Source organism: Rhamphochromis longiceps, linkage group LG8 (assembly GCF_057381845.1).
Source record: "Rhamphochromis longiceps isolate RC_006_pf linkage group LG8, R_longiceps_female_GT1.1, whole genome shotgun sequence".
NCBI lineage: Eukaryota > Metazoa > Chordata > Actinopteri > Cichliformes > Cichlidae > Rhamphochromis > Rhamphochromis longiceps.
Window position 1 is genome coordinate 11,476,107 of NC_140564.1, and position 22,004 is coordinate 11,498,110.

Genomic DNA, 22,004 nt, shown 5'->3' on the forward strand with positions numbered 1-22,004 from the left:
TATAATATCATTAAATTTAAAATGTAATGATAATAATAATAATAATAATAATAATAATAATAATAATAATAATAACATACTTCCGCGTCTGTTCTGTCACGTGACCGTGACATCCTTAAACATGGCGGCAAGCGGTGAACGTGCAGAGATCTCTGTGAGGAAGAGACGTGTTGGCAGTAAGAGAACAGAGACAAACTCCGCTGTTAGCGGTGGAGAAGATGGAAAACACTCCAGCAGCGACGCAGAGAAAGAGAAGCCGCTTCTGTCCTTACAGCCCGGGACTTACTGGCTCACTCGCATTGTGCTGCTGCGCTCCGTCGCCTTTATTTACTGTATGTTGACACTTACGGTCTGCAGTCAGTTAGTGTGTGTGTGTGTGTGTGGTAGTTTAGCTGTAGGGGTTTACTTTTTTATCATTAGCATGACAGTCACAGTTTAGTGCCACGGTATCTTAACGCATGCGCACTTTACTGTAAATAAAACTTGCAATTAGTGAATGTACCTACACGTGTGTTTGGCAGTTTTTTAACTACTGTTATTAATGCTCTGTTAGTTTCTGATAACCATTCATTTGAAACACAGGGATGGCGCAGTCAAGGAAATATACTGATCCCATGAATGTGAACGTCAGATGAGTGAATGAGGCAAGTTGTGTAAAGTGCTTTGAGTCTAGAAAAGCGCTATAAGAACCAGTCCATTTATCACGTGTTCTGATTTTACTGGTGCTTCTTGCAAAGAGCTGAGCTCACAACCACCACCAGCGTTTTACTCACATCATAAATGAGCCCCCACCTGAATAGCTCCTGTCAGGACAGCTGTGCCTCATGGAGAAGTTTGCTCTTTAATTTGAGAAAAATAAACTAATTGCTTCTGTCTCACAAACAATTTCATTTGTTTTTTAGTTGTGGCCTTCAGTGTTGCTTACAACCAGAACAAGCAGCTGATTGGTGAACATGGCTTGATGCCCTGTAAGAGCTACCTCAGAAGTGTCAAGCGCTATGTTGGGGGGAAGATCGGAATGGCCGCCATGGCGTACACCCCCTCCGTTCTCTGGTTCTTTGACTGGAGCGACATGGACGCCAACCTGGATGGCATCGCCCTGTTGGGGATGGCGCTGTCAGGGTTTGTCCTGGTGATGGGAATGGCCAACATGGTGATCATGCTCACACTGTGGGTGCTATACCACTCCCTGGTCAACGTAGGACAGCTGTGGTAAGTGTTGGTTAAATCATGCTTTCACTCTCAATAAAACTGGATTAAAAATGTTTTAATGTAGAGCACCTAATCTTAAAGATTGATCAGATAACTTTTTACAGCCAGATTTGTAGAAATCTTCAAAAAACTTTATAGAAGATCTTAAGTTGTAGCCAAATTTAGTGAGTAGAGAAGCCCTGATTGGAACGTTCTGGGTTGATATTAATGTTTGAAACTATTAGATTTTGAAAAACCATTAATTTACTGCTCAGAATGTAAAATAAGTTTCGCATTCCTGCTACAGGGCTTTTAATGTGAAATTAACAGGAAGTGTTGTTAGAAAAATAAAATATAATATATCACTGGGAGCAGAATTTGAGTAGTCAAACGTGGCTACGTAGAGGGCTGTGCAAAAGTATCAAGCCGACACATTTCTTTACATTTTGATTCAGAATTCTCATTTTTCAGTGATTTCAAACTATATTTCTTCAGGCTTTTCAAAGGTCTCTAAGTATTTCTTTAAGTCCTATCAATCATTTAAGTATAATAAAACACCTAACTTGCATTTTTAACCTAATAACTGTGTGTGTGTGTGTGTGTGTGTGTGTTCGTGTGAGTGACTCAGAAAGAATATGTAGGTTCAGGCGACTTTTACGATGGAATATCTTTTTGCATATTAGTCACTACAAGATTTCAAGTGAATTCATTATTAAGTGTATGCTATTCCTATTGCATAGCATACACTTCAGTTATGATTGGATGTTTCCGTGTTTGAAAAGATAAAATTATGTGAACTATTAATGTTGTAGGTCCTAATTTGAAGCGCTCATGCCCGCGCTTATATTAGCATAAAGCATACATGCATTTAAAAACATTCCCTATAAGCTGATCCCACAGTGATGGTTACCATAGTCAGCTGTCAACTTCTCTACTAGACAGCAACTGCATATTTCATTTCTTGTATTCATGTTGTGACTTATTTTTCCGCAAAGCATTTTGGCTGCCCAGCGTGTTTGATCTCTCCTGACACCAAACAGTCAGTTTCACAGCATTAACCTGCTTCCTTTTTCTCTTTCCAGGTACTCCTTTGGTAAGTGAACTTCCACAGAAGCTTCCTTTGTTTCGCCTCCAAAAAGAAGTGGATTTGAAGGAAAGCATTAATGTGAGACAGGTGTCTGTGTCATTTATATTTTCATAAAAGGTGAAACTGATTCTGTGAGATGTTTTAAACCTGTGTTGAGCAACACTTTTTAGAAAAATCGAGTTACGGGTCACAATTTGAAGAGGTGGATTTAAATAGTGCTAAAGATCATCAGTGTTTGATCCTTGTTCTTAAAAAAAGAAACAGAATTTTAGTGTGTATTATTGTTATTATTATTATTTAGAGTAAAAGTGTAGTTCATGCTGCTTTTTATTAATGTGTTTTTGGTTGAGTGGTTGTTCTTTGGTAATGCGAGGGCCTGATTGAGTCCTTATGTTTGTATTTAGCACATGTTCCTTAAACCAAAAGCACATCTATACTGACACATTGCGTTTATTTAGAAGCCTATGACTGTAAGGTGACTTGACATATTTGTAAAGATGAGCCAGTCTTATTACAAAATTCAGTAGATATCAAGATATGCTGCGAAAAAATCAACTACTTTGTTTGCAGCTTAGAGTGAAAACTTAGTATATTGTTTTTTAACGGGGTGAACCCAATAAACTGTCATGGCTATGATGGTAAAGATGGCGGCGGGGGAAGTATAAACATGAGGTTGCATGTAGAGCTTCGGCCCAGATAAGTGGTGAGGTCAGCGGCAGCGCCGTGATTGCCTAATGACACTTTGTAGTCAGAGACGCCAGGCCTGTGTCTGTGTCTGTGGTTGGGCTGTGGCTTCTATTACCCGAAAAAGAAAATTCCTTTTCTCTCATTCTGCTGCAACTTGGACTCATTATCACACTCTGGCTGACAGTGGAGCTGAAAGTCTGCAGATGAAGGTCCACTGTTCCCATATTAGTGCACTTAGCACTAATATTGGGTTGTTTATAGATATTTATAGACTATAACACTAGAATTTTAATAGGTGATTCCAATTTAAATATTTGTTTTTCTTCAGTGCTTGAAACAATTCCAATCCTAATGAGCATATGCAAACCTAAAAATGTAACGTTATATTTGCTAAACATAAGCACTATCATTGTGAGCATATTATACTGACACTGCCATTTAGCTTCCAGTAAAATGTCAAAGTATCTCTGGGAAAAAAGCTATTAGGTAGCCCGTAATAAGTGTCTTTGACCAGTCTGCTGGCGACCCATGTCGAAATACGGTTAGAGGTGGTTTCATTTTAGCAACATGACTTTTGCAAACTGAAATATTTTACACTTCAAATGATGCCTCATGTAGTCCTGAAATAAGGATTTAACCCCCGGTTGAATTCACAGTTTTAAACACAAAGAAATGAGCAGCTTAGGTCAGTGGTTGGTTTATTTCTGTAGTGAAAGACAAATTATCTACAAAACAATCAAGAATGAATCATTCTGCCACAGTTAGAAATTAATGGGAATTTCAGAGAGAGAAATAACTGGAACTCAAATTGACTACTTGGTAGAGTAGCCGTTGTCAAGCAGAGATCTTTGCTGACCTCGTCGAAATCCTCAAGGCTTTTAGGTTGTGGTTTGGAGATACAAAACTTCAGCTTTCTGTCTCATCTTTAGCGGGTGTCTTCTTGAGCTTTTGACTTTGAAGTATGTTTTGGATCATTGTTTTGTGGGAAGGCCCACCCACGATGCATTTTCAGTGTCCTGGCTGAGTGAAGGACATTCTTATCCAAGACTTTTCCATTTTTTTTCCTCAGTGTGATGCAGGGATTTTATAATATTGGCAGAAAAAGACCCCCAAAACATAATGTTTCCACTGCCATGTTTGAATGTTTTTAGGGTGGGAGTCAAAAATTATTTTCCCACAAAGTACAGGAAGTGGATTGATGCCATCACAAAATAAAAAATTATAGACTGAGTGCTCAAAATTATGAATTCAGCAGCAAATCAAACACTTATTTCTCTTACTGTACATGCATGACAGTCCTGTTATAAGCTTTTTCACATATGTATGGCAGATAGGCAAAAGATCCACACACTTAGCCATTAAATAGGTTTGCAGTGACCGCTTGGAGGTTCAGCAGCAAAAACCAATCACATAAAGCTGTGTTTTTGTTTCCCATCACTACTGATATTCACCCTGTTATGGCAATAAGTTGGGGTCACAATACATTAATCGGCTGGAAAATGTTACTCCCTATTTTGGCAAAATTTAGAGTTCCTCTCCAACTTTGACAAAGATGTGCTTCTTCAGTTACATCCTGACTTTGACTCCCAGAAACACAGTTAATGTGGCTTTATCAAGGACATTACCAGACAAACGTGTGCCATTCCTCTCATATTTATTGATATTGTTCCAAATCAGAAATTTGACGTCATGTTGTTTTCTTGGGGCGTGCATGTGTTACTTTGTTGACCTGAAGTGTAATGTTCCTGCACCATTAAAGCAGTATTAGCTCTTCTGTGCTATAACACACTGAGCCTGCGTTAAGTAAAGCAGGTCATTGATGATCTTCTGATTGTTTGTGCAGGTTGGGAGAGTCAGCTGTTGGAGACGGGCTTCCTGGCTATTTTCTTGTGTCCGGTGTGGACTCTGTCCCAGGTTCCCCACCGGTGCCCCCCGTCTCTCATCTGTATCTGGACCTTCAGATGGCTCATTGTTCGCATCATGCTGGGGGCTGTGAGTATAGCAGTTTATAAATACACAGAAGAGATGTCTGCAAATTTATAGATCATTTATTGCATGCCGTTAAAACAAGAATACAACTGCTTTGACAGTAAATTTTAGGAAGTAATTTCAAACAAATTCACAATAACTGAAAGATAAATGAGAAAGCTTACCTTTGTCTTCCATTTGTATGCATATATCTTCTTCCAGTGGCTGTTAAAGTTTCTAAATTAAAAGCCTGACATAAACGCATCTCAGTCATGTGAAGAAATGAAACCGTTTCTGAGCAGCGTGAATGTTTGTCATCGGATTTTAGACTGTTACTTTTGGGTTTTTGCTATTGAGCTCTGCCAGCAGCTGGTGATGCCAAAACAAATATACAGTCGACTAAACAATATGTCTCTTTGTTTGACAGTTTCCATGGTGAATTTTAGACCTCTGTCTGTGTTTTATCTGTCAATCACTGTGTTTTCCACAGATTCAGTGGCATTTTTTCAGTTACGACCACAAAGCGAGCTGAAACGCAGGGAGCCCCCTACTCAGCGCTTCACTGTAAAAGGCTCTCATGGCGTATTTCATTCTCTGATGTACAACGTCAGAATGAATGTTGAGTTTTGTTGCTAAGGGCTACCGTTATTTGAAAGCACCTCAGTTATGCTACAAAACGGTCACTGCATAAGCAAAATGAAAGTGCTGTTATTTTTCAGAAGGCATAAGCAAACTTTAATCTTTTAAGAAAAGATTGAGAAAGTTTTTTTTGTTCTGCTCTTTGTGCCACCAAGATACACGTATCTTAACAACTGACTACTGACCAAGGAAACTACTAGAGATCATGGTTTCAAAGGGGAAAATTCAATGACTTTGGTTATTTCCAAATATTTCATTTATAGGCTGACATTTAGGCATTCAGGTAAAGTTTCCTGACAAGTATTAGATATGCAGATATTCAAAACACTTAGAGGAAATGTGATGATGATGATGATGATGTCTGGGGCTTAAATTTGTTCACTTTGTTGTTTATTGACTAAATACCTCCAAAATTGTGACTAAAAACTGAGAGTATATTATTTTTGTGTGCAAAAAAGAGAACTGCTATTACTAGTGGAATTATTTAGATTTTAATAATTATAAAATTTTATAATTTTAATCTCAAGTACTTATGACGAGTTGTTCTGTTGCAGTGTGCTGCACAGATAACTGCAGTTTTGATAAAATGCATCAGCTCTGCTTGCTTTCCTCAGTTAAATGAAACCAGCTGCTGCACGTTATTGTTCAGAGTACACAGTGTTAAGTGTATGGATTTATAGCAATGGATGATGTTCTGGGCTTTAGCTTTACAAAATATTAGATGAAATTATTATTGGACCTGATTAGTATCTAGTCAACTGATCACCCTCTGTCTAATTGGATTAGCTGATTAGATTTTGTTGATAATTTATTTTGTAATGTTGTTAAGAATGTCAGAACTTTAAGGTTAAGGTCCAAATAGCATTCACATGCTCCTTTTGTCAGGAAATCAAATCCAGATGATAAACAGTAAACAAAGGAACCACACTGACTGTATATTGTCTTACTTTGAAGCTCTGCTGCACATTTTCTACTATGATTATGAGATGAACTTTCCTATATTTTAATTTTTCATGTGAGACGTCCATCACGGGTTTGATGACCTTATAGTGGGAGAGCTTATGATGGTCCAAACTGAGGTCTGCTTAAACGTAACAAAGACTCAGCAACTTTTCAGCAGTGTTAATTGCAGTGCTGTTCCTCCCACAGTGTTTGATCCACCCTGGCTGTATCTATTTATCCATCTGAAAGCACTGTGGTTCAATGCTGTTCTTTGACTTATATATTTGTGAGGATGACAAAGGTTAGCATGTACTTTTAAGGTCCCTGAAAATATAGGAGATGGGTTGGGTATGAGCCCATCATTTTTTATTTATTAATTTCTTTAAGCAATGAAATGTCCTACAAAGTCGCACAAGTCATTTTTCCCAATAATAATTTCATACCACATGCTATTGCTGTAGCATCTAATATTTTTAATATATTAAAAAGGAAAGAATTGGACTATAAATGCATTAACCATATATTATTAATTGGGATGGGCTAATAAGATAACAGTTTAACTAAATGTAATTTTCCGCTTGTCAGCCTTTACCATTGAAATAAGTACATAAATCATTTTAACATCCTTGATAAAAATTTATACCCTGCTCTATTTAAACAAGCCTTACCTTAAGCATAAAAATCCAATTTAAAAGTATACATAAGTGCCTTTGTTTTCTTGCTTAACGTTGTTATATAAACCAGATTTTCCCTGCTAATCTTGATTAGAACCATCTCCACTGTACCTTCTGTAGTAAGTAATTACCTCATTAAAACAAGGGGAACTTCCAGCACACTTGCACACACAGAAATGCCCCAGCATTTTATAAAAATATCACATGACCATATTTTATGCTAAACAACAGTGTTGACATTAAAATGTTTAAAAAATGTTGTTGTAATTATTACACGTTTCCCCCTATTTGTTTCCTAATTAGCGTAATACATCATGCACATTGAGGTGGCATGTTAAGCTGCTCGGATGCATTTCAATTTGTGCCCTAGCAGCTTGTGTGCAGCAGCAGTAGACTGTGAGGTTAATCAGGCAGAAAGCTACAAAATGTGAAGCTAATTAGATTTCAGAAGATCAAGTCGGCTCATTAACTATGAAGCTCTGTAAATACTTTAAATATAAAGTGTTTTCACAAAAGGGGATAAAAGCCTCATTTTAAATTCTGATTGATGTTCAGCCTTATAGACATTTAGTCCCTTCTATATCTTAAAGGTAAATTAGATAAGTGACCCTCAAATGAAGTCTCAGTGTTGTAAGATGTGATGCTTTTTCAGTACAGTGTTGGGTAGATACATTTTTGAGTATAAGCATGGTATGCTTACTTGATTAAACTTTTGTATGAGGACTAAATTTCTCATGTTACCAAGAATATTGACAACAAAGTCAAGTAATTGATAATAGATCCTTCATCTTAGCTTGCTAGCTGTTTCCTGATGGTTTAGTTGTAACTTTAAATTAAAATTGGTCTTGAAATGGCCTTCTAAGTTTGTTCATAGTAGAGTTTGATCATACTAATCACTGAGGGTATAACAACAGCCCCCCCGCCCCCCCCCCCCCCCCCAGTAAATTCCTGAGAGTTTAAAAGCGCCTCTTAATAGATGAAGGCAGTAAAAATACTGGTGTTGATATTTTTTTTTGTCAGAGAATCAATAAATTATTAAGTTCTACTGTTGCGTATAGTGATTGTAAATGCGTTGTATTATAATTTTTTTGCTTGATCAAACATTTCCATTAAACACAGCAGCTGTAGGAAATATTTTGCTAGGTGTGGTTTGTGGCTTAAATTGGCTTTATAGAGTTAACGGTGTGTAACGTGAGCTGAAATCACATTTAGACTTTGGTTCTTGTGTTGCTGACACGTTGATTCGCCCAGACTGTTGGTGCACATCTGGTCGACTGGGATGGATAGACCTTTATTGCCTGTTATAATAAATAGATGTGGGTAACAATGAGTTCAAGGTGTACAAGAGAAGCTGCTCATGATTCCTGGCTGAATGACATTTTGGCTGTAACTGAAGATATGTTTAAGTAGAAGTCCAAATTATTAATACTGAAAGACTGACGTGGATTAAGGCTTTCATACAGTCCAGCTATGAGTCAAATGTAACTCAGACCTAACTTAAGTGTGAATGAGAGCAGCAAGAATGAGCCAAAAGCAATATTGAGATTGTAAAAAAAAAAAACCCCAAAAAAGATGAAAGACGCTAAAGAGCTGCTTGGTGCTAATAGGAATTGCACTGTAAGATAGTAATTCTCTGTTTATTCAATAACTGCTAGCGTCAGGTTTCTGACAGCAGTCATTGTATTCATTGCCAGCAAAACAATATTGATTATAGCAGCTTTAACTCTGAGTTCTGAATCATCATAGGTGATAACCCTAACTTTGTATCACAGAGGAAGGCAAACGTGTTTTCTGGGGACAAATGCCAACAGTTTTTGATTTTTCTTTGTTCCCTGAATTATAAGACTTGGGAGAACAATTCAATTAAAAAAAAAAAGAAAAAAAAAAGAACTTTGCAAAAAAATTAAGGAAATTTGTATCTGGTTGACAATGTTTTTGCAGCACTGTTTCTTGGCTATAAGTCTTATACCCCTGTATCTACATATTTTCCCTTTAAATGGAGCCACATTCATAGGAAAAATACATTTGTGGGCTGCAACCATGATACGTTTCTCTGTCAGTGCCAAACAGCTTATTCGGTTATTGAATCTTGTTTTGAGCTTCTGGTACTCCAGGTGCAGCTAATCGGGTGCCTGACTAATTGGCATCTGCTCCAAGGATGCCTTGTTTACCAGGATGCCACGTTTGATTGATCTGGAGAGGCCATAGGGCAACTTCAGGCTGGTGTTCCACAAAACAGAGTTGGAAAATTATTTGGAGTGAGTTCTAGTACCATCTCCAAATTGAAGTCGAGTTCTATATAACTGGGAATGTCAGAGACGGGCTTTATTCTTCTGGTGGTGTTGTCTCCCAAAGAGACCTGTCATCACTTAGGAACTGTAGGCAGTGTTCTTCAAATTTATAGTCAAACTTTGAAGGAAGATACGGCCGACGACTCTGCCCAAACAATCCACAAGAGATCACACACAATCCATCTCTGCTCTCACAGTCCTGCCAGGAGGCCTTCCATGACTGCCCTGCACCATCAGGCCCATTTGTGCTTGTGTCGACAACACGTGCACTGGAACATGTCTGCAGTCCTGACCTCAACCCCACTGAACACTTGTGGGATCACCTTGGGTGTGCTGTTCGTGCCAGAGTGACCAACACAACAGCACTGATCTCAAATGCTGGCTGAACAGTTGGATGGCATCCCACAGCAGTGTGTGACCAAGTAGAGGTGTCAGGCTGTTGTGGCTGTGTATGGCTCTTCCACATTCTACTTGTTAAACTGCCAGTATGTCTTCTTTCTTCAGACTTTAATCATCCTAAAAATGACACCAAACAAGAGTCAATAGGAGAATAAGCTGTTTGCCATTGGCAGGGAAGATCTGAACAACCCACATACTCGGCTCTCCTGCTCAATGCACAGATGCATTTTTCTTACAGGGGCACCGTTTCCAATGGTATACAATTTATTGCTAAAAAGCATAGTTACAACAAAATAATAGTTGATAAAACACAAATGTCCTTAGTTTTTGTGCTAAGTTTAGATATTATGATTGCCTAGGGTCTGGGTTAGAGTTTGGATTACAATCATGCTTGGGCTTTTAGTCAAGGATGCCTTAAACCTCCTAGAGTTAAGCCTTTAAGCTCATGACAATCAATGGACTGAAAATGTTTGATGATTCATTACCATTGTGTCATTGGCATATGTTGATGATATTACTATTTACTTTTGATAAGTGGCTTCCTGTTTGACTTCCAAGAAAGGCCTTCTTAGAGTAACAGTATGTTTTCATTCATGTTGGAAAAATGCCATGTCAAACAAAGCAATGTAACACCAGTACTGCTGTGGCATTAACACCACAGTTCCTCTTTTCTGTTTTTATAGTCAGATTTTCATTGTTTGAATCCAATGGATACATTTGTATCCAATTTTCTTTCTTAATAAAATTTTGAGCGGATCATAGTTGTGAAAGGTTGAATCTCTCTGGTGTTCTTTGCTGAGTTTACAGGTTCATATCCTTTCCCTAAGGCCTCTTGATACTGACGAGATATCTGTTTATGTCAGAGGTTTGTATGTTGGGTAGTAATTGATGACATTTCAGAATCTCATGACTGAATTGAATTATCAACAACATCTTTGGCTTCATCACCTCAACAGCCAGCAGCCAAGTTTGTAATCAGAAAGAAATGTCCTGGTTTTTGTAAATCTGGTTAGAGGTTAGCAGGCGACTTATTCCAAATTCCACGTCGACCACATGACAGGCTGATGTGTCAATATTGACACTTGGGTCCTGGATAGTGTCCTGTTTGCTTAATTCAGTTGGTGGAAAACAAGCCCTGACATTGCATTTCTCTGCATTTTGGGCTTAGTTTGAATCATTTTTTTTGTTTTTTCTTATTTTATTAAGGGAAAATCCTCAGTGAGGGACTATGGTTAACTTTTTATTACAGTCATAATCTGCATCATCAATTTAGAAATACCATGGACTTCTAACAACAGACTTGTGATTCAGTAGCATGACAATTTCTTTTGGCCAAAAACACTCGTAGAGCTCCATAGGCTTTTTTCCCCCCCTGTATTCGTCAGCATACTTATTTTTTTTTTTAGCACTGACTCTGTTTATAACTGAATCTTCTGAGGGCTTCTTCTCAATTTGAGGCATTAGCACAACAGGGCTGCACAACTGTGAGCTGCTATTGAGTAGAGAAGGTCAGAAAAGCTAATGATGTTTTCAGACGACAAGCAAATTAGATTTGTTGTGTCAGATTTGATCTTTGGTGGTGGATCCCCACTTTGTATTGTGTCTCTTGTTGTGCTTAAAGTGTGTCAGCCACTGAGGGGCTTAAGTATCTTGTCACTTCTTAGATATGGCTACATGCTATCCTGTTTGTTAGAGTGTAGCATGTTAATGAATTTCTTCTCCATAAAGCATTTGGTTTATTTAGGCTCTGAACATACACTGGATGAGTATGATTTTAGTGATGCCTTAAATTTTCCACTGTAAGATTCATATTTTTGTTCTTTTGGTTGAGATTTTAAAGCATTGGTATTATCATGGTGCCCTGATAATAGACTGAAAGATTGATAAAACTGCAGTGAATGTCTTCGTTTTGAAGCCTCAGCTTTATTTATTGCTGTCGCCATTGTGGATTTTTGGAACCAAAAAAATTACTATATTAACAACCCCAATTGTAACATGTGAATAGAAAACCGTCTCAGAAACCCAAATTTAATTCCCAGTGGAACATTAAGGAAATAGTCATTTTGAATTTAATGGCAGCAGCAAGTTAAACTTGGCGTTTAGGTCAAAGGCTGAGCCAATGCCCAGTTTTACAGAGCCACTAGCATGTTTTATACACATTACATATATATAAATATGTAAATTTGATGTTATTATTTATTATAACTCTCCAATGGCGTTATTATTAACTGGTTCATGTTGAACCATTTCCTTTTGAGACAGATTTTTAGTTGTCATGTGCTGACATCCATTAAGTCCAGCTAAACACAGAAGTGCTTGCTGCTGTGAAGTTTGAAGTATACTGAGGTTGATGTAGCACAAGTTTTATGGTTTTTCTTTTCAGGGTCTTATAAAAATCAGAGGCGACAAATGCTGGAGAGACCTCACCTGCATGGACTATCACTATGAGGTGCGTATGTTGCATTTAATGTACTCCCTGCATGTCCAGCTTCCTGGTTCTCAGTGTTCTGTTGTTGTAAATGCACAGTGCAGCCTCAAGGCCCTTTGACATTTGACACGGCGTGCGCTGCACTCACCCTAACTAGAGTGAAGGACCCAAAAATTGCAGCTGCTCTACGTGTACTACATGCGCCTGCTTCTTGTCACTTCCAAACATGTATCTCTCTGACTTTATATCCTCTAGAGAGTTTGTGACGTATTATGTTCAAATGTTTAATAAAAAGATGTATCGCTTATTCATAAAGACTTAATCTTTGTAACTATCCCGATTAGTGAAGAGTGTGTCGTTTACACAAGACGTCTTTGCCCCCGAGGTCCTCAGAGCCATTGGAAAGGCTTTGGAAGTCCCTGTATATGCATATGAATGTTTTCCTTCATCGTGTGGCTGAACTTAGCGCAGCATGCTTCGTTTCTATTGGCTGTGTGAAGGTACGTCACAGCAGAATGCGCGCAAACAAAAGACACGAATGGGTTTCAAAGGGCCTTCAATCCTCACAGGTTGGGCCGGGAGCTGTTCACACTTGTTTCCTTCACACTAGAACCCCTTGGTGGTTCTAGGAAGTTTGTTAAACATGTTCTGTGCAGAACACAGATTAAAATCCCACGTTTGCTTGCGTTCTGAGTACAGTGCAGGAGCCGCTGCAGTAACGACCTCCTACAACCAAAGATTTCACCTAAGCTATCATATTACAAGTGTCCAGCAAAACCAGAGTCGCTTTTAAATTTCCCAAAAGCCCGTTTTCTTCAGCAGTCTGAACGTCTCAGTCTGATTGATATATAAAAACAGTGAACCTTGGCTTCGTCTCCTGGATGATGACAAAGCTGCAACAAACTCACATCAGGCTAACCACAGCAGGGCAGCACATTACAGAAACCGCTGTTGTGGGATTCAGTAAATCAAACTCTTACACTGAGTGTGAGGTTGTGCAAATCCAGTGTTTGTTTTTCCCTCGGTGGGACACTCGACCGCTCTAACCAGCACTGCTCGATGTTAGCGGGCCACAGAGGGAGGAGGACCTTCTTCTGTCTTCTGTAATTAACATAGACAGGAATATTCTGGCTCCTATGAGACGGGATACATCAAGAATACTTCATAGATATTCACCCAGCCGAAAATACAATAGGAAGGGAGGTTAGGTTGTAACACACAGGCTTCCATGGAGTTGATAGCTAGTGATGTGTAGGATTATAATGTGGAAGTATAAAGCGCTTACATTTTTATCCTTTCTAATTATGGCTTTTCCTTCTTTCTTTCTTTGACTCTTCCTTATAAAATTTTCCTAAATTTTCCCACAGTTTTAGCATTCATTGCCATACAGGGCAGCAGAGTTTGTGAGGCCAAATATTTTCCACTGTACAAATTTCACAATTTCATGTGTATCGAAAATGTTGAACTGTCTTAACCTCAACTAAATTGATCAAATGTCCTGTACATTGAAAAAACAACATCAGTTAATTCTCCCCATGTTCAGTGTATGAAATAATTATACTCTCTGTTCATATGTCATGTGATTACCATTACATCATAAAGAAAACTCCCCTAAATGACCTTGTTGTTACCAGAAAGATGGGTTGTTGTTTTTTTCCCTCTTCCTTTTGATACCTTCATTTAAACTTGTACAATGTAAAAATAGTTAAAGTTAAACTGATCTGTTGGTTAAACTGTTGATTTTCAGTGTGCTCAGTAGTATTAGGGGCACACAGCTGTTACAGCTAGAACAATGAGAGCCAGATGTTGACCAATTTGAGCAATCGAAGGTAGATGATGTTTAAAATCTCTGAACTGTTAAATTCAAAGTGAAATTCTGCTTTGCTAAGTTCAGTACACACAAACAATAGACACAAGCTTTAAACAGCTCCAGGTTTAATTAGTCTGGTGTGACCAGTAGCTTATTTTAAACTGAGGCTAGCATTAGCTCCACTGACAGTAGCCACTGTGATGTCAGCTGTTGGTTTTGGAGCGCTTATTCTGAAGCTTCAGTCTGACTGCTTTGGTTGTCGCCGATATCGGGCTGAAAGGGTCCCCCTAACTCCAGCTGCATGGATTATAAAAAGCTTTTTTTTTTTTTTAAATTGCGATGAAGGGTGAAAACAACTTTTATAATGACTGTGAGTGTATAGGGGTCAATCTGCCTCTAGTAACGCTCAGGAGAGACTGGTACTGGCGAGTGGGTGCCAGTACCAGTCTCAGGAGAGACTGGTACTGGCACTTGCTGATTTGTTAGTTCAGGTAAGTGATGAAGTCAAACATCTCACATCCAATTGGCGTGTCTCGTATGCAGCACACTGCTGAAACTGCTTCAGCCTGCTCACACTTTCATTTCAGCTGGAAGCTCCTTTGCAGCCCACTTGACATGACTTGCTGTCATTGAAGTCTGGTCTCTTCTGCGATGGCGGTTGTGCTGCTGCTCTCTCATCAGGTTTTGAAACATATCTATATAAACTATACCAATTAGAAATGACCACAAGTGGAAATGGCCGTCTTACTTTAACTGTAATGATGCATGACAGCGCTGGTTCAGTTCTCAGAGCTTGTGACTGTTGTGTAGCTGTATGTAGCTTTGTTTGTAGCCTCAGCTACTGTGCTCACTGTATCTTGCTTGAATTATTAAATAAACTATAGATGCCTGCGGAGGCAATTCTTTAGCTACATGACAGTTATTTAAGGTTAGTGTACCAGAAAATGAGTTTGTAGGATGATTTGTCAGGTATAATGTGGAGCTTATTCCACGCTGGGTCACTTTCCCTTTCCTGGTCCAATTTCAACAGTTAGCAGCCTACGCCGTAATGTAGACACACACGCACGCACACAGGACCGGAAGCCAGTGGTGCCAGGTGAACCTTATTAACCCCTCGGACACAGTGCTCCCTTTCAGATGAGCAGAGGAGCTGCAGATCTCCTCCTGTCCTGACTCTCTGGGGGCTGTGTAGCTGTGTTTCAGCATAGTTGCTGTTTTGTTTGCCTCTGTATGTTTGTTGTAATAATGCTGGTTTCCAAGTCCTGTGGGGTTGTTTGGCTGTCTGAGGTCGCAGGCCCCTTGCCCTTGGTCTTCCAGGGGTGTTTCAGTAAGCTGCAAGTTTAATAACCCCAATTTTCTGCAACATAAAAACAATAAAGGTTTGGGTTAGGATGCCAACTGTCTTGTTTTCATTTTTCCTACGCCTATTCCTGTGCTATATTTATTTTTCACTCCCTGTAGCAGTTTGCATATTCAGCTTTTACATAGCAACCAGCTCATGCACGCATAATTTACCAGTCTGTATGAATCCTCTGGGTTTTTTTTTTTTTTGGGGGGGGGGTGCATAGGTGTGGTTGCTGTTATTTAAATAGGTTTCCATCTTTATTTAGACATGGAAATGTTTCCCTCAAGGTGTGACACTATAAATTAATTTTCATCCCATCTCAGACAGTTATTGCCAACGTAAATCTGAAAAACTTCCATCTTAAGCTGTGAGCAGACGGTGTTTGGAAAATGTTTGCAGATCAGAAAAACTTTGCAGAACTTCAGGGAGGAATCCATTCATTAAAGATGAGATGTTACCGTGGCACTTGTCACCTTGACCTTGAGTTTTTTCTCTGTGCAGACCCAACCAGTTCCCAATCCCATGTCCTACTACATTCACCGCTCTCCATGGTGGTTCCATCGCTTTGAGACCTTGTCGAACCACTTTGTCGAACTCATCGTCCCGTTCTTCACTTTCCTCGGCAGGCGGCTGTGTATGGTTAATGGAGCAATCCAGATCCTTTTCCAGGTAATTTACACTGTTCACAAGCCACAGAGAGCAATGAGAGCAAAGGCTGAATGATGATTGATGTTTATGGCAACTGAGATAACGATCTTAACGGTGGTGCCAAGGTAGTAATGATTAAGAGGGGAGAAGTCAAACAATAATGAAATGTAAATGCACCTACTGATGTGATGTTGTTGGCTCTGTTTTGGAAACACTGTTCCTGTTCAGTGTTTGCACACACACAGGTTTAACCAAGGCGGGCTGCTCAGATAGATTTTATGTCATTTTATTTTTCATTCCTTGAAAGTCCCCTTACTCTTTGAACTATGAGTTAATGGCTTTAATGTTGGGATGTTTAATTGCATTTAGCTATTTTATCCATTACTGTACACTTAAACTGAATCTGTGCCTCATGTATAGCCTGTGGTAGGCTCCCTGGTAGCCTACACGAGGTGAACACGAAAAACAAAGTAGGATTTTGAGGTATTGGTGCTGCCCTTCATTTTGTTAGAGCTCATTGGGTCGTTCATTTCTTTAAAAAAAAACATGTTTTCCAGCTTTTTAATTGGTGCTGAAACACTGCTGCATCATCTCTCCTCACTGTGCCTTCTCTCTGTCCCATTATTTTGGGCTGCAGGTGGTTTTGATAGTGAGCGGGAACCTTAGCTTTCTGAACTGGCTCACCATCGTTCCCAGTTTGGCCTGCTTTGACGATGCATCGCTGGGCTTCTTGTTTCGCTCTGGGGCTGGAGCCAAGAAAGCAGTGCTGGAGATACAGAGTGAGGATGTAGCTGGACGCACCCCAGCACCTACCAAAGGTATGCACATCCCAAACTGTGCAAACGCAGGATATTGTTGTCTACTTATGAATTTGAAATGTTGGTATTCAGCAGTACAGACTGACAAGGCTGCATAGCATCTGGTTGTGCTAGAGAAGGAATTATGGGAATAAAAAGGATTAGCACTTGGAGAGCTGAGTAGCTGGGAAAAGAATGACATCAAGTTTGTTGGAATTTAAAGTAACGCCACTTACATTTTTACAATACAGACTGCTGAAACTGGTAAAAGTGTGAGAGTGGCCCCACTCTAATTGGTCCCACTGGACCTATTAGTGTCTTTGCTTCACTGTAGCATAGTAAATATGAAATAACCTGGTACCTGGAGTGTGGGCCTATTTGAATCATTTGAGCAGAGCCAGAAAGTTGGTCCTGGTGAGAAATGATTGTGGGTAGCCTGATGTGTTTAACATGTGTTGGGCCAGGCAGAAAGGTAGGAAGGAACTGATGCAGACTTAGCAAATGTTTGCCAGTACCAGCTACCCCGGCACACATCGTCCACACCTTTTTTACTAAGAAATTGTTTCACTGATCACAAACACATGCAAACACGCCGGCTCACTCGTTAATGCCAACCTCCACTGCTCCAGGCCAGACACTAATAAATGTGTCACCTTGATTTAAGGTGCAGTTTTCCTCGGCTTCAGGTACAGGTTTGGGGTGAATACACGTTTTTTTTGGCTGAACAGGAGCGACAACATGCATGTGCAGTTTCATATTTAGCTGAAATGGAGCAGATGACAGAGAAAGCAGTGGGCTCTATCCAGTGACAGAACATTAAGATGCATTTAGAAGTTGTTTTTGTGTGCGTGTCTGTGTCAGGTATGTTGATTCGTCAGGTGGTTAACATATCTTTGGGCATTCTGATTGGCTGCCTGAGCATCCCTGTGGTGACGAACCTGCTGAGTTCCAGGCAGGTGATGAACACATCCTTTGACCCGCTGCGCATTGTCAACACGTACGGAGCGTTTGGCAGGTACAGCGAGAGGAAACGCATATATTAGCAGACATATTGCAAATTAAGATTTTTGCATACTAAAGAAATTAGTGAAATTTAAAAAATGTGATCCTTTATTCGTTTTATTTAATGTTTCCTCTCCTTCTGTTCAGCATCACTAAGGAACGTACTGAGGTGATTTTCCAGGGCACTCTGAGCCCAGATCCCAAGGACCCTGAAGCATTGTGGGAGGAGTACCAGTTCATGTGCAAGCCGGGGGACGTGTACCGGCGGCCGTGCCTCCTCTCGCCGTACCACTATCGACTGGACTGGCTCATGTGGTTCGCTGCCTTCCAGGTGAAACCTCACTACAGCATTTTTTTTATTTATCATCCTAATGTTGATAAAGAGTTTCAATGTATTAATATTATTGTTGCTGTTATGGCTGTTTATATCTAAATGTAATCAATGTGGAAAAGCTTTAGTACCCCATTTCCAACACTGGGGGGCAGTGTTTCCACGATAGTGCTGCACGCTTGTTTTAAATCAAGCCAGAACTGTTGTGTTTGCCCTTCAGGCTTCATTTGTGTGTCTCTGTCTCCCTGTATCTGCTCATTATTTCCCTTTTTCTCTCTCACAAACACACATTAAATTCCCTTGCCTCCTCTTTCTCACTTATTTGATTCCCAGTGTGACTCGTTAAAATTCTCCTCTCTCCTGATTTCTGTCTCTTCCTCGTCCTCTCTTCTTTCCGTCTCCTTCTCCTGTGTTTATTTCAGTTTCTAACACATTGTCTCCATCTGTTCGATCAGACCTACGAGCAGAGCGAGTGGGTGATCCACATAGCAGGACGCCTGCTGTCCAACGACAGCACAGTCCTCTCACTTCTCGACCACAACCCGTTCCAAGGCAGAGACTCACCCAGGTAAACGCACACAGTCTACACCAGCCTCACCAAAACACTCCCGTTAAGTTTGGGAAAGTCCTCAGAAAGCTACAGCTAAACTTAGACGCTGGTAAAAGAAAAGGGATAAGTCCAAAACCACACTCATTCACACAGCAGTGAGCCACCACAATGGCTCTGTGGAGCTGATTGCTGAGTGGAGTCGCTTCAGTAGCGCTTCACAGGAAGAAGAGAGCAACTCACACGCACACAACCTTTAGAGACGTAACACAACCATCAAGGAAAAGTGTGTATTATGTGTACAATGTTCACCTGCACTGGTCTCTATCATCACCAAACCATTTTTAGCCAGCAGTGGAAGGATAGGCACATAACTAGCTAGTTGAGGCATGCTAAGTAACTAGCTAACCGGGCAGATCTTTTTCAGGCAGTGGAATCGTCTAATAACAAACACTACATTGTTCCTCAGTGTTTTAACGTGCATGAACACCAGCGGCACAACATGCTGGTATGACCATCATGGTCCAACCCATACTGTATATAAAAGATGGACAACACGCACTTTGTCGTTACACAGTGATTAGTTAAGTTCTGTTGTTGCAGCTGAAACTTTTTTTCTGTCGTTCTTAAATCATTTGTAATGTTTTTTGGTGATTTGTGTTGTGTGTTGTACAACAAGTTCTTTGGTCAGTGTCTGTTGTTTTTAAATGTGCTATATAAATAAACTGGACTATTTTCAATGTCACCATCTCGGTGTTTTAAAAGCAGATGTGAGGATTGACAGGAGGACTGCTCATTGACTTGTGATTGATAACACAGGTCTGCAAAAAAGCTTTTTCAGCTGCATGGAATATTTTTGGTAAATTTTATGTTTTTTTTAGGGTGCTGAATCCAAAAATGATCTCAATTTCCCTCCATCACATACATTTTTTTTTTTTTTGCAAAACATGAGTTTATCTTAAAAAAAAAAAAGCGATGAAAAAAATCAATATTTCAGTATTGTTTTCTAAGATTCCTTACCTTTTGCTCTGAGCAAAACAAACCTAACAAACTCACTGTTGTTGGTAGACACAGTATTATAAGCCCTGAAGAATGTATGCTGACGATAAAAATCATTACTTCATGTGAACGCAGTTTTGGGCTCTTCTTCCTTGCAGGTGGGTTCGGGGAGAACATTTCAGGTACAAGTTCAGCCAGCCAGGCAGTGCCAGCGCAGCACAGGGCAAGTGGTGGCTGAGGAAACGCATCGGAGCTTACTTCCCTCCTGTGAACCTGGAAGGACTCAGGGGCTACTTCCAATCCAGGAACTGGCCCCATCCGCATTTACAGCAGAACAGAAAGTAAAGCCGTGAGCTCTGAAAGTCACGGTGAAGAAGGGTGGGATTCGATTTCATGAAGAACTTTTTCATTGATATCGAGCATCCACACATTTATTCCCACATGATGTGAGGGTTTTTGTAAAGCTTTCAATTAAAGGTGGGAAGTTGCCCGCCTTTGTATATCTGAATGAGTGCAGTTTCTATATTAAAAGGGATCTACACATATGTAATGATCAGCTTCCCTGCTTTTTCTTGTGTGTGTGGTTCATGCAGAGAGATGTCCCACCGTATTTGTGTCTGTTCCGACAGTCTTTTAGATAGTTTGGTCATTTGTGTCACTACAGATGTACTCATACGAGACACATGTTATGCAGATGATTCACAGATCTACCTCCCACTGAAACGCAAATCTGTGAACCCTCTGAAGAGTGTTCGATTGTCTGGAAGATGTTAAGACATGGATGACTTTAAATTTTCTCAATCTAAATGAACAGAAACCTGAGATCATTGTCTTCGGCCCTAGTGACCATTACGACCTCGGCCCCTTAGAAAATTATAAAAAACCGTTTGCGAGGAATTTAGGTGTGATTTTTGATTGTAATTAAACATTCAATAAACAGATAAATAATGTGATCAAGACCAGCTTCTTTCACCTTCGCTTACTTGCAAAGGCGAAGCCATTTCTCTGCTTCAGAGACTTTGTGAAAGCAATCCATGCCTTTATTTCATCTCGCCTCGACTTCTGCAACAGCCTTTACTCTGGTGTTACTTCGTCATCTATTGTCCGGCTAAAGCTGGTTCAAAATGCTGCGGCAAGGCTTTTGACTGGCAAGTGGAAGAGAGAGCACATATCCCCTACACTCGTCTCGCTGCACTGGCTGCCAGTAAGGTTTCGAATTGATTTTAAGATCTTGACACTTGTTTTTAAAACATTGCATGGACTAGCTCCTATATATATCTTTCTGATCTTTTAAATTGGTATACTCCGGCAAGATCTTTGAGGTCTGTGGCCCAAATGCTTCTGGTTGTCCCAGGTCTAGATTAAAACAGGAGATTGGGTATTTTGCTGTGACTGCTGCGAAACTGTGGAATAAACTGCCTTTACATATCAGGACCTGCAACACTGGATACTTTTAAAACTCGTTTAACCTCTTAGGACCTGGCGTCCACATTACATACAAAGTTTTTCTCTACAAGGGCCTGATATCCACTTACGAGGACATTATACTGCAACTGTTCTATTGAAATTTAAAGCGAATGTCCTCATGTGTGGATCTAATTTTTCTCAGAAACAAAAATCAGGTAAAAAAAAAAATCAATAAAAAAAAATCTGGTAATTCTTTATTTTTAAATTCATCAGGTCCCAATCAGCTCAAATATCAAAGAGAAATTTCAAATGCATGCCATGAAAGAGTTTGGGTCTCAGGAGGTTAAAGACCCATTTTTTTACTCTTTGGCTTTTAATTCTGTACGAGTCTGTCATTATTTTATTATTATTTTCTTATCTTTTATTTTACTTTCCTTTTTAATTTGATCTGATTATTTTATTGTACAGGTCAACAGTTGTTGTTTTTAAAAGTGCTATATAAATAAATTGATTTGATGGTTGCCTTGTACCAACCATGACTGCAACCCCTCCACTGTGTATTCAAACTGTGCTGAAGGGTCCCGGAGCAAGTAAGCATCACTTTCACAGTTAGCGATCACACTACTTATATTGCTCGAGCCAGCTGATCTGTACACAGCAGTTACTATGAAATAAGCTAGAATACTTCCACTGGGTACAGTTCACCAGATCATGTGAGTCTGCTTTTGGTAGCTTGTTTACAGTTAAAACAGTGTCAGCTAAAACTGAACTTGGGCAGGTGTAAAACAGCTTGTGTGCTCATCCAAGAAATC

At 39.7% G+C, this 22,004-nt stretch overlaps 1 protein-coding gene across 1 annotated transcript; it reads left to right on the forward strand.

Annotated features, from left to right (window-relative positions):
* The first annotated feature begins 94 nt into the window (after positions 1 to 94).
* lmf1 (lipase maturation factor 1) lies at positions 95 to 21,749 on the forward strand. The gene is made up of 11 exons (XM_085415733.1): positions 95 to 332; positions 903 to 1,212; positions 2,274 to 2,284; positions 4,809 to 4,957; positions 12,262 to 12,327; positions 15,963 to 16,130; positions 16,747 to 16,927; positions 17,768 to 17,921; positions 18,056 to 18,239; positions 18,695 to 18,807; positions 19,944 to 21,749. Exons 1-11 carry the CDS (start codon positions 122 to 124, stop codon positions 20,128 to 20,130), a joined length of 1,734 nt encoding a protein of 577 aa, XP_085271859.1. The 5' UTR covers positions 95 to 121; the 3' UTR covers positions 20,131 to 21,749.
* The last annotated feature ends 255 nt before the right edge of the window (positions 21,750 to 22,004 follow it).